General features: G+C 62.3%; 4 protein-coding genes across 6 annotated transcripts; 3 read left to right on the top strand and 1 right to left on the bottom strand.

The window, feature by feature from the left end:
* The first annotated feature begins 87 nt into the window (after positions 1 to 87).
* Positions 88 to 3,013, top strand: MAX (MYC associated factor X). The gene is made up of 5 exons (XM_066551492.1): positions 88 to 195; positions 374 to 400; positions 1,444 to 1,551; positions 1,761 to 1,884; positions 2,196 to 3,013. The coding sequence occupies exons 1-5, from the start codon at positions 160 to 162 to the stop codon at positions 2,378 to 2,380; spliced, it is 480 nt and encodes a 159-aa protein (XP_066407589.1). The 5' UTR covers positions 88 to 159; the 3' UTR covers positions 2,381 to 3,013.
* FNTB (farnesyltransferase, CAAX box, subunit beta) lies at positions 2,940 to 8,808 on the bottom strand. The gene is given in 13 exon segments (XM_066551485.1): positions 2,940 to 3,469; positions 3,966 to 4,080; positions 4,166 to 4,277; positions 4,371 to 4,503; positions 4,586 to 4,715; positions 4,791 to 4,877; positions 5,507 to 5,590; positions 5,664 to 5,810; positions 6,097 to 6,188; positions 6,418 to 6,490; positions 6,647 to 6,711; positions 7,613 to 7,856; positions 7,858 to 8,808. Coding segments are annotated over 13 exon segments (1,437 nt in total). The 5' UTR covers positions 7,902 to 8,808; the 3' UTR covers positions 2,940 to 3,358.
* A 381-nt stretch (positions 8,809 to 9,189) lies between these two features.
* On the top strand, positions 9,190 to 12,719 carry RAB15 (RAB15, member RAS oncogene family). Of its 2 annotated transcripts, none has more exons than XM_066551488.1 (7): positions 9,190 to 9,380; positions 10,642 to 10,702; positions 10,845 to 10,905; positions 10,994 to 11,071; positions 11,148 to 11,237; positions 12,105 to 12,170; positions 12,287 to 12,719. In XM_066551488.1, the coding sequence occupies exons 1-7, from the start codon at positions 9,257 to 9,259 to the stop codon at positions 12,440 to 12,442; spliced, it is 636 nt and encodes a 211-aa protein (XP_066407585.1). In that variant the 5' UTR covers positions 9,190 to 9,256; the 3' UTR covers positions 12,443 to 12,719. The 2 variants fall into 2 exon arrangements, with proteins under 2 accessions (XP_066407585.1, XP_066407586.1); XM_066551489.1 differs by lacking the exon at positions 9,190 to 9,380 and adding an exon at positions 9,482 to 10,044.
* Positions 12,720 to 12,828: 109 nt separating this feature from the next.
* Positions 12,829 to 14,482, top strand: GPX2 (glutathione peroxidase 2). Of its 2 annotated transcripts, XM_066551491.1 has the most exons (3): positions 12,829 to 13,457; positions 13,688 to 13,858; positions 13,937 to 14,482. In XM_066551491.1, exons 1-3 carry the CDS (start codon positions 13,416 to 13,418, stop codon positions 14,285 to 14,287), a joined length of 564 nt encoding a protein of 187 aa, XP_066407588.1. In that variant the 5' UTR covers positions 12,829 to 13,415; the 3' UTR covers positions 14,288 to 14,482. The 2 variants fall into 2 exon arrangements, with proteins under 2 accessions (XP_066407588.1, XP_066407587.1); XM_066551490.1 differs by having other exon boundaries at positions 12,829 to 13,858.
* The last annotated feature ends 55 nt before the right edge of the window (positions 14,483 to 14,537 follow it).

Genomic DNA, 14,537 nt, shown 5'->3' on the forward strand with positions numbered 1-14,537 from the left:
TCTCCCCACTCAAACCACAACTCCCGCGACCGTCCGCGTCGCCCGGCGCCATCATTGCCCCCCCCCCCCCCCCCCGCCCCGCCGACTTCCGCGCATGCGTGGTGCGGGCTGTTGTTGTGGCGGCGCGGCCCGGCCCGCGGCTTCACCCGGGCGGGAGCGATGAGCGACAACGATGACATCGAGGTGGAGAGCGACGTGAGTTGGGCCCCCAACCCCGAGACAATCCCTGGGATAACCCCCCGTGGCTCTTCCCTACTTTAGGAGCTCTGAGAATGTGGTAATGTTTGGTTTGTGTGTGTTCTTCCTTCATATGGCGGCGCCCCCCCCCACCATCTTCTTCCTCTTCCTCCTCGCCCGGGTCGGGGCTCCTCAGGAGGAGCAGCCGAGGTTTCAGTCCGCGGTAGGTCGCTGGGGGCCGCCCCGCGGCACCCTCGGGATCGGGAGCACGTGGGCGGGGGTGTGAGGGGGGCGGGATTTGGGGAGGGGGTGACATGGAAGGGGACTGGGGGAATGGGGATCCTGGGGGAGAGGGTGGTGTTGGGCGTGTCCTGTGGGGGTGAAGGGGGACATCAGTGGGATTGGGGGTGCTGACGGGGGCACCAGTGGGGTTGGGGGTCTTTTTTAGGCGAACACACCTTTGGGGTTGGGGTCTTCTGGGGGGGCTATGACATGGAGAGGGATCTGTGCGGATGGGGGTCCTGGGGGAGAAACCTGGGCTTGGGGGGTGTCCTGTGGGGATGGCATTCTTGGAATGGGGGAACACCAGTAGGGCTGGGGGGCTTTTGGGGGAGGAGGGTTGGGCTTGGGGAGGTGACACCTCTGGCTGGGTGGTCTTATTTGGGTTGGGGGCTGTGACACAGAAGGGGATCCATGGAGTCATGTCTTTTGGGGGGGCAGCTGGGTTTGGGGGTGTCCTGTGGGGCTGGGGGTCCTATGGTGAGGACACACCAGTGAGGCTTGGGGTTGTGTGGAAGACGATCCGGGGCTCTTTAGGGGAGGGGAAGTGGGAGGCTTTCTGGGGGAAAATGGGGGTGTTGGGGAGGCGTTACGTGTGGGGCCGAGTCATTTAGGGGGGTGGGGCTACGTTTGGGGGGCACAGGGGGAACAACAACAGGGGTTGACAGAGGGCATGAGGGGGGTTGTGCCTGGTTGGTTGGGGGGCAGGGGTGGAGGTGACATGGGGAGGAGGTGACCGTGTTCCAGGGGGAAAGTGCTGTACCCCCCGCCCCGGGGCCCGGAGCTGCCCCGGCAGCAGGAAGCTGGGGAAACCGAAAGCACCGGGAGACGCCTCCTTCCCACGCCCTCACGGCCCAGCCGGAGGCGTCACAGCCACGGAGCTGCCCTGGAGGCTCAGCTGAGCTCCCACAACGATTCCCAGAGGGAATTTTAGGGGTGCAGGTGGTGGCCTCCTCCCGGTGCCATCCCTATCCCCCCCCATCCCAGGCCGACAAACGGGCTCATCACAACGCGCTGGAGCGCAAGCGCAGGGACCACATCAAGGATAGCTTCCACAGCCTGCGGGACTCCGTGCCCTCGCTCCAAGGAGAGAAGGTGAGTTTATGGAGCGTGCTGGGGGCACGGACAGCACCCACCCATGGTCCAGGCTTCTCAATTTGGGACGATCCCGAGGCTGTCTTGTGCCACGAGAGTCCCCAGTAAGGACCAGAGCCAGGGTGGGATGATGAGACAGGTAAAATTCCAGTTTTCCCCCCTGGACTAGGTCTTTATCTTGCCTCTGGCTTTTCCCACTATTGCAACAGGCATCCCGGGCCCAAATCCTGGACAAAGCCACAGAGTACATCCAGTACATGCGCCGGAAAAACCACACACACCAGCAGGACATTGACGACCTCAAGCGGCAGAATGCGCTGCTGGAGCAGCAAGGTGGTAGCTGAGATCTGGCTGGAGATGGGGTCTGGCAGGGTCTGAGATCCAGGAGCTGGGGCCTGGCAGGAGATATGATCCATCAGAATCTAGGATCTGGTGGGAGCTGAGATCCACTGGGAGTTGGGATCTGGTGGGAGCTGAGGTCTGGCAGGACCAGAGTTTGGCAAGATCCAGAATTCAGTGGGAGCTGGGGTCTGGAAGGATCTGGGGTCCGGAAGAGTTTGGGATCCAGGGGGAGCTGGGGCCTGTCGGGAGCTGGGCTGCAGGCAGGGCCAGGCCTGGGGGTGACACAGTGCCGTCCCTCACAGTGCGTGCGCTGGAGAAGGCCCGAGCCAGCGCTCAGCTCCAGGCCAGCTATCCTGCGGACAACAGCCTCTACACCAACCCCAAGGGCAGTGCCATCTCCGCCTTCGACGGCGGCTCCGACTCCAGCTCTGACTCGGAGCCCGACGAGCCACAGAACAGGAAGAAGCTGCGCATGGAGGCCAGTTAGGCCCCTCCGCCACCCCCCGGCCCGCGGCAGGACTCGCTCCCTCCGCTCCTAGAAGCTCTTGGACTGCAGCTTCCCAGCCCTCCCCGGCCCCTTCCCTGCTCCCACCGTGCCGGCCCCGGGGGGAGCCGGCCAGGCCGAGCAGAAAGACTTGGGGGCGTCAGGGAGACTCCCCCGCCAACTCCCCTCCGCTAGCGATCCCCCTCCCCTTCCCTCCTGGTTTTATAGGAGCATTTCTATTTATACCCGGGGACCAGTGCAGTCCAGAACGGGGAGGAGCCAGGCAGCCCCCCCCCCCAAAAAAGGAGCAAGCACTGGGGGGGGATCTCCCTATTTATTTTCTCCGTGTGCAACTCCACCTGCCCGAGTCGGCGGAGCACAGAGCCAGGCTTAGGGGCTCCTTCCCCACTCCTCCTCCTCCTCCTTCCCTCCCTTGACCCTTCCCAACCTCCGTGTCATTTTCCGAACTCCAGTGGCCCGTCCCTGCCCCGTAGGTGCCCCTCTTCCCCCCATTTTGATGCCATTCCATGGATCTAAGGTATGTTGTACATACTGCCCAGAGTTGTCTTGCAAGTTAAGGCTTCCCTTTACTATAAGACTATAAATAATAAACAAAAAAAGCCAAAATTCCACTTATTTTATCCTCCCCCGTGGTTACCATTTGTTCTTGGAATGGGGGAAGTTGGTGCCACCGGATCCAGACGTGGCATCACCTCCTGCCCCGCATCCCCGGGGCCACCAGCACACGGCGGGTGTGACTTCTGGTTTATTGATGCCAAAAAGCTCTGCCAGAGCCTGTGTCCCACCTGGGCTCTGGCCAGGATGGCAGCAGGACACCCGGCCTGGAGCAGGCTGGATTTTGGTATTGCTAGCACCCTGAGCACCGTGCTCTGCCTGGCCAGGCTGCCGTGGGGATGGGATGGGATGGGCTGTGCCGCTCGCTCCTGGGGCTTGGCACCCCGAGCCAGCAGCAGGACTCCCCTACTGGGCAGCGGATGCTGGATCCAGGCTGGGCACAGGATACTGCAGGAAGTGCATCACCGCCCTCGCCACCTTCTCCGGGGCAATGTTGTAGACAGGGTGCGTGGCCTGCTGTGGGAGAGAGAGGGATGGAGGAATGTTAATCATGGAGTCCTGGAATGGTTTGGGTGGGAAGGCACCTTAAGGATCACCTAGTCCAGCCCACTGTGCACAGGGAATCTCTACCATCCCAGGTTGCTCCAAGCCTAGTCCAACCCAGCCTTGGACACTTCCAGAGACGGGGCAGCCAAAGCTTCTCTGGGCAGCCTGTGCCAAGGCCTCAGCACCCTCACAGGGAAGAATACCTTGCCCATATCCCATCTGAAAATCCCCTTTTCTGGTTTGGAGCCATTCCCCCTTGTCCTATCACTCCAAGCCCTTGTCCAAAGCCTGACTCAAGCTCCCTTGAAGCTCTTTAGGCCCTTGAAGCAGCTCTAAGTTCTCCCTGAAGCCTCCTTTTCTCCATGCTGAACCCCAACTCTTTTCACTGCCATTGGATCTGCCTTTCTCAGTGCTGTGGAGCGCGGGAAGCTCATCCCTGCCCTCCCCAGCAATGCCTAGTACTTACCAGGCAATTCTCAGGGATACCCAGGACCACCTCATTGTGGAGATCTCCACTTCCGAAGTGCTGTGCTATGGCCAACCCACTCAGGCAGTAGCAGGTGTGGTAGAAATCCCGGGATCTGCATGCAAAGAGATACTGGGATGCTGAGGGGGCATCGAGGCATCCCTGGTGCCAGGCAGCCCCGTGTTTCCCCCCACACTCACTTTCCTGGCTTATCCAGCAGCCCGCCAGCTGGGCACTGGCAGCACAGGAGAATGTATTCCTGCAGTGCCAGCTGGTCAAACATCCAGTGTGCCATGCTCAGCGCTGGATCGCCTGGAAGGGAAATCCCAGAGGAGAAACACCACAGAAGGTGTCAAATCCCTCCAGATGCCGTTCTGGGGACAGAGGAAGCCTGTGGTAACTCACCCCTGGCATGGAGTGCCCGATGGAGCAGGGGCAGGAGCCCAGCTTGCCAAAAGGAGTAGCACCCATCCACCAGCTTGTTGCAGCGGCCCTGGAATCCGCCCTCGAAGCGCATCTGCCGCCCGGTCACCCAGTGCTGCGGGGCAATGGGAACCAGTGTGGGACCAAAGCTCCCCAGCAGGATGAGAGCCCCAGTATCCTGGAGAGGGGTCACTCACCAGCAGGCTCCGGAGGTTCAGCAGATGTTCCTGCTTGAGGATGACCAGTGCGGCCACGCCACAGAAAGTGTAGCCGCCATGTGCCTCCATGCCCGGCACGCCGCCAATCCCACCCTCCCAGTTCTGGCACCTGTGGGAGCAGAGTCAGGGCAGCAGGAACGCCAGGAATGTCATCTCCCGTCCCCCACCTGTCCCCAGATCTCACCTGGCAATCCACTCGGCCGTCCCAGCGAAGAGTGCAGGTGTCAGGATATTGGTCAGTGAGGCCACTGAGGCGGCGCAGTAGGCGCTCCTGCAGGAAAAGGGTGCCCAGAGATTCAGGAGGTGAGTGCTCAGGGATATGGCACTGGAACCCCAAAGTGGCACCAGCTCCCTAAAATTACACTGGCTCCCCAAAATGGCACAAAGTGCCTGATCTAGGCACTGGCTCCCTGCGACAGCACCCTGCCATGGCAGTAGCTCGTGTCACTGGTCCCCTGCCATGGCACCAACACCCCAAAATAGCATTGGCTCCCCAAAACTACACCTCCCCATGGCACTGGCTCCCCACCACGGTACCACCTCCCCCGAACAGCACTGGTTCTCCAGTGTGGCACCAGCCACTCCCCAAAACACCACCAGCCCCCCAAAACACAACTAGGTCCACAAAACTGCACCCTGCCATGGCACTGGCTCTTCAGAATGGCATTTGCTCCCCAGAAGTAGCACTGACTGCCCAAAACTGTACCCCAAATTAGCAGTGGCTCCCCACCATAGCACCAGCTCCCCAAAATTTTACTGGCTCCCAAACATCACCAGCTCCCAGCACTGAATCCCCAGAATGGCACCAGCTCCCCACCACAGCACCTGCTTCCAGCACTGGCTCTCCAAAATGCCCAGGCCCTCCCTCCAAAACAGCCTCCCCATGCAGCCCTCACCCACCTGACATCCACCTCTCCACCCACGTGCATGAGGAAGGAGCCATCCGGCTGCTTCAGTGAGTACAGGTATTCCAAGAGCTTCTTCCTGCAGGAGCCAGGGGCTGTGAGAGGGGGGACACGCAGCCCAGCTCCCACCCAGCTCCTCCCGGCCCCCAGACCTGTCGATGATGCCGAAGGCCTCCTCGGTGCCGATGATGCAGAGCGCATTGACGGCGGCGTAGGTGGGGGCAAGGTGGGGGTGCTGGCCGGGACCCCCCCCAAATCCACCCTGGGGGCTCTGGCACCGCCTCAGGAATTGGCAGACACTGCGAGAAGGTGGGGAAGGGGCTCAGCGTCACCTGTGTCACCCCGCTGGGGCGATGCATCCCCTCCCGGCCTCGTGAATGCCCCCCAAGGTCGAAGCCGGGGGTGTCACCCTCCCATCTCCGTCGTCACGAGGAAGCCGCCGGAAGAATGGGCAGCATTGACGATGGCAGGGAGACAAAGCACTCCTTTGCTCTGGGGACAGCGGGAGGTGGCACCTCCGGAGTCACGCGGGCGGCCAGCAGCGGCAGTGGCCATGGTGGGGTCCCCCCAGCTCTCCCCACTCACTCAGAGGCCACCGAATCGGGAATGGGCTCATCCAGCAGCTCCAGGCTGTGCAGGATCCAGTAGCAGAGCCAGGGGCGGCTGGCATCCAGACACTGCAGGGACAGAGGGGACAGTCAGGGAATGGCACTGGACATGGCAGGAGCAAGGAGACAGCCAGGAAGCCCCCAGAGCATCGCTGGGATGAGTGTGGGCACACAGGGAATGCTGTGTCCACCCTGGGGCTGGCAAACCCCCGGCAACAAACAGCCCTGGTGACAGCCCCAGGGCAAGGGGAGCACCCCAGGCAGTGGCTCCAGGTGGCACATCCAGCATTCCCGGTACCTCATAGGCTTCAGTGAGCTGCCGGAGACCCCTCTTCAGGTAATGGAAGTGCTTCTCCCGCTGCAGGACGTACCTGGAATACAGAGAGGACAGGATGAGCAGGCAGGGTGGCCTGAAAAAGCAGGGGGACAGTGGCAGGAGGGGCAGAATCCTCCTGCAGCACCCACTGGGGTCAATCGGTCTTTTGGGATGGGAGTTATTTATGGTTATTGGGAGTTTTGATACTCACTGTGAGGAGTGATGGTTTGTCTTGTAGGCATCATAGACCTCCTGCACGATGTCCTCCACCTTGGACTAGTCAGGAAAAATGGGAATAAAGACTATGGTGAGCTCTGGGAAGAGGCTTTGCATGTCCCAAACATGATCCCCACTGAACCCTGCAACTCCTACCCCATCCCAGGGGTTTATCTGATTCACAGCCCCATCTCACCCAGTAAAACCAAACTAAGAATTCCCAGGAGCTTTGTGCCCCAAATTATGCCAGAATCCAGCACCATCCTGTGCTGCTTTACAAATCCAGCTTGAGTTTGGTTCAGCTCAAGACTGTCATACAAAACACTCTCCTCCTGCTCACGCTGGGATAACTGGGGACTTGGACACTCTAAGGCACGGTAATCCTCAAGGAAATACCCCGGGATCAGCCTCAGGGGTGAGGAGGGGCCACACGGGGACCTGCATTCATGGCACTGTGTCTTGCCAGAGAACAATTGAGCAAGAACCCCATGGACTGGGAAACCCGGAGTCACTTTTTACCCCGTCCCAGCACCCAGGGGAGCTGCCAGGGGCTGGGTCAGGATAGTGGGATGGAGGGGAGAGTCTGGCTGTCCCAGAACTCCTCACCCTCCCGCAGCTGGTGCTGGGGAACGTGTCCCGCGGAAGCTGCCGTGGCTGGCGGGTGGCAGCACCGCCGGGCCCCCCAAAACACTGGTCACTGCTGCGCTGTTGTCACAGCGGGTGTGGGGACAGTAGTGTCGTGGGGATACTGGGATCGGGATCATTCAATCCCATGGCACCCCTGAATCCCGTTCCAGAGCAGCCTAAAGCCCATTCCATGGCACCCCAAAGCCTAGCCCCACGGCAGCCCGGCACCCTAAACACCATTCCATGGCAGCCCAAAGCCCAGCCCCATGGCTGCCCGGCACCCCACACCCCACCGCCCCGGCACCCCTCGCCCCACAGCGCAGCCCCCCAGCACCTGCTCGGCGGAGGTGCAGGTCCGCAGCCCATCGTCCCGCAGCCGCCGCCGCCCGCCGGAGCCGGGGGCCGCTCCCGCCATGCTGCGGCCGCGGGGGCAGCGGGCGACGGCGGCCGGGAGGGGACGCGCGGCCGCGCTCCTGGCCCCGCCCCACCACACACGGCCCCGCCCCCCCGGATGGCCACGCCTCTTATGTCTTGGGCACGCCCAGCCCCGGCGCGCGTGCGCAGAGAAGCCACTCCGGGGCCGCTGCGTCATCGTGATGTGACGTCATTTATTGCATCATCATATAACCCACGGGTTGGGTCGATAACAACCTTAAAACGCATCCAGTTCCACCCTGTGCCGTGAGCAGAGACACCTTCTACCAGACCAGGTTGCTCCAAGCCTTGTCCAGCCTGGCCTTGGACACTTCCAGGGATGGGGCAGCCACAGCTTCTCTGGGAAATCCACTCCAGTGCCTCAGCACCCTCACTGTAAAGAATTTCTTCCTAATATCCAATCTACACCTCCCCTTTTCCATTTTGGAGACATTTCCCCTTGTCCTGTCACTCCATGGCCTCATCCCAAGTCCCTCTCCACCTCTCTTGGAGCCCCTGTAGGAACTGGAAAGGGCTCTAACTCTCGCTGGAGCCTTCTTTTCTCCATGCCAAGCAATGCCAGCTCTCCCAGCCTGTTCTTAGCCCTTGGAGGATTTCTGTGGCCTCCTCTGAACATGCTCCAGCAGCTCCCTGTCCTTCTGGTGACAAGGACCCCAGGGCTGGACACAGTGCTCCATGTGGGGTTTCACCTGAGTGGGACAGAGGAGGACAATCCCCCCTCACCCTGTTGCCCATGCTGCCAGCAACACAGCCCAGGACATGGGTGGCTTTCCAGGGCTGCCAGCACACCTTGTCAGGTCATATCCAGTCTCTCATCTCCCCCAGATTCCTCTCATCTGGGCTGCTCCTCATCCCACCACCTGCATCCTGCACTTATATTGGGAGTTGTCCTGACCCATGTGCCAGCCCTGTCCTTTGCCTTGTTTACCCTCACAAGAGTTCCCACGGGAACCTTGTCCCTGGACAGAAAAACCTGGACAACGCACCCTTGTCCAGGTCCTGCTGGGTGCCATCCCATCCCTCCTAAGTGTCAGCAGTCCCTCTGGTGCAGCTCTGTGTCACCGCAGTGTCCCCTGCTGCGCCCCTTTGTCCAGTTCCCAATACCCCCAGAGCAATCCCGGGTACATCCCTGGTGCTCCCAGAGTCCCCAGAGTCGCTGCTGCTCCCCCTGGTACATCCCCTGTCCCCCACCTCCGGTTTTCCAGAGCATCCCCAACAAATCCTACGGTGCATTCCTGGCTCCATCCCCCCGTTCTCCCCAGCTCTCCTCCCAGTCCATCCCCCGCGTCGCCGCCCAATTCCCCACAGCATCTCCCGGTGTATCCCGGGTGTCCCCTCCCCGCTCCCCACAGCATCCCCCGGTCCATCCCCGGTGTCGCCCCCCTCGTTTCCCCTCCCGGTGCCCCCTCCCGCCGCCGCCGCTCCCGCCCCGCCCCGCCCCGGTGCATCCCCCGGTGCCAGCCCGGCCCGGCGCGGCGGCGGCGCAGCTCGCGGCCCCGGAGCGGCCCCGGTGTGGCGGCGGCGGCGGCGGCCCGGGCCCGCCATGGCCAAGCAGTACGACGTGCTGTTCCGGTTGCTGCTGCTCGGGGACTCGGGCGTGGGCAAGACCTGCCTGCTCTGCCGGTTCACCGACAACCAATTCCACCCCGCCCACATCTCCACCATCGGTACCGGCACCGGCAGCGCACGGCGGCCGCGGCGGCGGGAGCGGGGAAACGGGGAACCGGGAGCATCGGGGAAGCGGGAGCAGTGGGGAGGCACAGCACCGGGGAAACGGGAGCATCGGGGAACCGGGCAACCGGGAAGACTGGGAGCCGCAGCACCGTGGAAACGGATATGCCGGGGAAACGGGGAGCCGCGGCACCGGGGAAACGTGAAACCGGGAGCATCAAGGAATCGGGAGCAATGGGGAGGCGCAGCACCGGGTAACCGGGAGCACTGGGAGCTGCATTACCGGGGAAAAGGGAAAACGGGGAACTGGGGAGCCGTGGGCACCAAGAAACCGTGAGTACTGGAGAGCCAACCGCAGCACCGGGGAAATGGGAAAAAGGGCAACGGGGGAGCGGGAAAACCGTGGGAAGTGGAGAACCGGGAGACGCAGCAACCGAGAAATGGGAATCCAGGGAACAGGAAAACCGTGGGCATCGGGGAACCGGGACTGCCGAGGAACTGCCGGGAAACCACGGGATCGGGGAAACGGGAAACCAGGGCACCAGGGAGTCGTGGGAACCAGGGCACCGGGGAGTGGTGGGCACGGGAAAACCGGGGGCACCAGGAAAGTGTTAACCGTGGGCACTGGAGAGCTGCAACACTAGGAACATGGGGAAACAGGTAACCAGAGAGCGGGAAAACCGGGCACTGGGGAGAGGGAAAACTGTGGGCACCGGGGAACCAGGAGCATCGAGAGATGCAGCACCGGGGAACCGGGAAGTAACGGGCATCGGGAAACGGTAAAACTGTGGGCATCCACAAGCCGGGTGCAGCATAGGGAAACTGGGAAATCGGGGGCTCTGGAGTGCCGCGGCTCCAGGGAACCGAGAGCATCAGGGAGCCAGTTCCCTGGAGCATCAGGGAGCCAGGAAATCCTGGCTATGGGAGAACCAGGAGGACCAGGCACCTCTGGCACAGGGGAACCGGGAGCAGCATGCAGCCGGGAAGTGAGAGCATTGGGCAGCCACAGCACCGAGAAGCTGTAGCGCTGGGGAACTGGGAGAACTGGACAGCCACAGCACCGGGGAACTGGGAGCACCGGGATCAGCACCTGGCACCGAGGCCTCCTGCAAGGCCAGGCACTGGGTGCGGGGATCAGCACCAGGCCATGTTGGGGCATGGGGTGGGTCAGGAGGGAGGAGGGGACCAGAGGGCCCCCAGTGTCAGCATCTCCTGGAAAGGGAAACACCAGGACACCACACCCCATTCCAATCCCAGGTGTCGATTTCAAGATGAAGACCATCGAGGTGGATGGGATCAAGGTGCGGATACAGATCTGGTGAGTGGCAGCACTGGAACCTGGGGGCAAGAGAGAAGTAATTCTGGGGGTTCTGAGTCCTGCTCCCCCCACCCAAGCTAAGGGCTGAGCCCTGCCATACTCATGCCATGGGTGGTGGCACTGACCCGCTGTCGCTGGGCAGGGACACAGCTGGCCAGGAGCGGTACCAGACCATCACCAAGCAGTACTACCGGCGGGCTCAGGTATGGGGGCTCCCCATCCTGCTACACAGGAGAGGGGAAACTGAGGCACAATTTTGGGGTGTCAACAGCCGCCCCCCACCCCCTGCAGGGCATTTTCCTGGTGTACGACATCAGCAGCGAGCGCTCCTACCAGCACATCGTGAAGTGGGCCAGCGACGTGGATGAGGTGGGGGTTCTTGAGGGGAGGTCTGGGGGTTCCCCAGCCATGTGTTGGGGGGTCCTTACACTGTTCCCCCACCCAGTACGCACCCGATGGCGTCCAGAAAATCCTCATCGGGAACAAGGCAGACGAGGAGCACAAGAGGCAAGTGCCCAAAGAGCAAGGGCTGCAGGTGAGCGGGGGCTGCTGTGTGCCCCCCCCAGGGGGCAGGACCCCTCCTGCACCCCCAGCATGGCCAGCCTCTCCCTGAGCCCCCCCCCCGGCACTTGGGACCCCGACAGCCCTCCTGCAGCCCTACCTCTATCTGGGACCCCCAAGCCTCCCCAGTCCCTCCCAGCATGACCAGGGACCCCCCATCCTCTTGCAGTCTGTACCCAGCTCCCCCAGTGTCCGGGTACCCTCTTTCCCGCCATCTCTGCAGTGGTTGTGCACCCCCAAGGCTCCCTCTTCCCCACTTGCAAAATGTTCAAAGACCCCTAACCTCTTCCTGCACCTCCAGCAAGGTCTCCTGTGCCCCTGAAGCACACAGTGACCTCCTTGGTGTCCCCCTTGGGACCTCTTGACCCCCAAAGCACCCAGTGCACCTCCCTACAATCCCAGCATGGCCAGACCCTCCACAAGCCCCCCCTGCATTCCACATAGGCCCCAACAGCCCTCCTGCAGCCCTACCCATATCCAGGGATCCCCCCCAAACATCCCTACCTGTATCCAGTGACCCCTCACGTTCCTGCAGTTTGAACCCAGGGACCACTGACCTCCCCCAGCAGCTCCAGAGCATCCAGGAAACCCCTTTACTGCCCAGTGCTACCCCAGGGTGTCCAACAATCCCCAATTCCTCCCAGTATCCCTCTCAGTGACCTCTGAACCCCAAAGCATCCAGCACCCCAACCCAGGTGTGCCCCTATGCCAGCCCCCCCGTAGCTCTCCTGTCTGTCCGTGCCCGGCTGTTCACATTCCAGAGAGGGGGGCAGGGGTATTGAATCCCCCCTCCTCCCAAATCATGCTACCCCCCCTCCCTGCCAAACCCCTGGTGCTGCAGCTGGCCAGGGAATACGGGATGGATTTCTACGAGACCAGTGCCTGCAGCAACCTCAACATCAAGGAGGTATGAGGAGACTGGGGCAGGGGGGTTCTGAGGGGGTTGGGGCTGGCCTGGGGGGCCTGGAGAGGTCAGCGGGTCTTGGAGAGGTCCCCCAGGTTCACCCCACCCCTCTCCCGCAGTCCTTCACACGGCTGACGGAGCTGGTGCTGCAGGCGCACCGCAAGGAGCTGGATGAGCTGCGGGGGCTGCCCCGCGCCCCCACCCTGGCTCGGCTGGAGGAGGACGAGCAGCAGCCCCTGGGGAGCGAGGACACCCCCAAAACCTGCTGGTGTTGAAGGCTGGGACCCCCCGACCCCTCCTCCCCAGGCTGTGTCAGGGGGCATGGTAGGGGCAGGATTGAGGCAGCCCCCACAGAGTGGGGAGCGACATGGGACACCCCCAGGGACAGGGAACGTGGCAAGGGGGGCCCCCCCATCCTGGCACCTGTGCCCTCCTCAGCTCGCGGGTAGGGTGGGGGCTGTCCAGGCACTGTGTGCCCACCCTGTGCCACCCCATGCCCGTGGGACCCCCGGTTTTACACAGTGGTTTGCAGAATAAAGGTGATGCTGGAGGGGCTGGTGGTCTGTGTGCTCCAGGGGGGCTGTGGGCATGATGCCATGGCAGCAGGCACAGCCTGGGCATGGACACTCGAGTGGTGATCAATAATTGAGGGTGATCTGGGGCTGCCAGCATGGTGTCCCCTTTCCAGGCTGGTCACAGGGATATGGGGCATGATGCCCATGGAGTGCCACGGCCACCACCACAGCCTGCCAGGCTACCAGCTCTGCCCCAGCTGTGGGAACAGGGCCGGAAAACTTGGTGGCAGCACTGGGATGAGCCAGCAGCAGGATGGTGATGGGCTGGGATGGGTGGTTACTGGGATGATGGTGGGCACTAAGATAGCGGAACCTACTGGGATCTAGGTGGACACCAGGATGCTGCCAGGTGCTCGGATGGGCACCACAGGACCATGCTAGACACCACAGCAGATAGGCCCAAGGGTGGAGCTGGTACTGGGACCAGTGGGCCCCAGGACTAGTGGGCACTGGGATGGGCAGCACAGGAGGCCCCAGAGGTGATGCCATGGCAGCACCAGGCAAGGAGGAGTACTGGGACACTTGTCCCCTCCTCCTCTGCCCCACAGAGCCCCAGCTCCCAGATTCCTGTAATTCCCTGACTCTCATTATTCCCCAACTCTCACTGCCATTCCCAACCCTCGGGAACATGCCATGCTAGGCTGGGAGCATCCCACACCCCGCAGGCAGCAGGATGAGCAGCCGCAGCATGCCGTGCCATGAATTATTGAGGCAGGTAGAGCATCGCCTTGGCCCCGTGCCACCTTCCTACTTCCATGGGTGGGACGGGCGGCTCAGGTTTCTCCTGAGCTGCGGCGGGGCCTGGAGACCTTTGGACCATGACGTGAGCACCGGGAAGCCCTTAAGAGGCGGCGCAGGGCACGGGGCACAAGCAGCCGCACGCCTGCAGCCATGACCGTCCCCATCGCCAAGTCCTTCTATGACCTGAGCGCCACCTCCTTGCAGGGGGAGAAAGTGGATTTTGGTGTTTTCCGGGGCCGCGTGGTCCTGATCGAGAACGTGGCTTCGCTCTGAGGCACCACGGTGCGGGATTACACCCAGCTCAACCAGCTCCAAGCCCGCTACCCCCGGCGGCTGGTCGTGCTGGGCTTCCCCTGTAACCAGTTTGGATACCAGGTAAGTCCTATGGGCCACGAGGCAGGGGGCGAGGAGCTGGGAAACACAGGGCTCTGGATTTCTCCTTCCCCGCCACAGGAGAACGGCACCAACGAGGAGATCCTCAACACCCTGAAGCACGTGCGGCCCGGGGGTGGCTTCGAGCCCAACTTCACCCTGTTCCAGAAGTGCCAGGTGAACGGCAGTGACACCCATCCCGTGTTCGCCTACCTCAAGGCTCACCTGCCCGCACCGGCCGACGAGCCCGCACATCTGATGGCCGAGCCCCGCTTTGTCGTCTGGAGCCCTGTGCGGCGCTCCGACATCTCCTGGAATTTTGAGAAGTTCCTGGTGGGGCCTGAGGGGGAACCGTTCCGGCGCTACAGCCCCCGTGTGCCCACAGCCCAGCTGGAGCCCGACATCCAGCGTCTCCTCAAGCTGGCCAAGTAATCCTAGCTCCAGTGTGATCCTGGCTCTGGTGTGATCCTGGCTCTGGTGTCACCCCGGGGTGGCCTCAGCTCTCCGCAGAGTGACAGCCCCCTCTGAAACCTCCACGGGGAGGGGGCTTGATGGGGGCAGAGGGTTGGAGCCGCTGGGGTGGCGTGGGCTGGTGGCAATAAATGAGCCGCAGGGAGCGTGCCTGGATCCACGTGGTTTTTGGGAGTGTAAATGGATCCGTGAGGTTTTTGGAAACATGTGG

The sequence above is a fragment of the Molothrus aeneus genome, chromosome 6 (genome assembly GCF_037042795.1).
Source record: "Molothrus aeneus isolate 106 chromosome 6, BPBGC_Maene_1.0, whole genome shotgun sequence".
Classification (NCBI taxonomy): Eukaryota; Metazoa; Chordata; class Aves; order Passeriformes; family Icteridae; genus Molothrus; species Molothrus aeneus.

Coding starts and splice junctions, on each gene's coding strand:
- RAB15 (XM_066551488.1), top strand. CDS start 9,257: ATGGCCAAGCAGTACGACGTGCTGTTCCGGTTGCTGCTGCTCGGGGAC. Junction 10,906..10,993: donor AGTACTACCGGCGGGCTCAG/GTATGGGGGCTC, acceptor CACCCCCTGCAG/GGCATTTTCCTGGTGTACGA. Junction 11,238..12,104: donor CCAAAGAGCAAGGGCTGCAG/GTGAGCGGGGGC, acceptor CTGGTGCTGCAG/CTGGCCAGGGAATACGGGAT.
- MAX (XM_066551492.1), top strand. CDS start 160: ATGAGCGACAACGATGACATCGAGGTGGAGAGCGAC. Junction 196..373: donor ACATCGAGGTGGAGAGCGAC/GTGAGTTGGGCC, acceptor GGGGCTCCTCAG/GAGGAGCAGCCGAGGTTTCA. Junction 1,552..1,760: donor CCTCGCTCCAAGGAGAGAAG/GTGAGTTTATGG, acceptor CTATTGCAACAG/GCATCCCGGGCCCAAATCCT.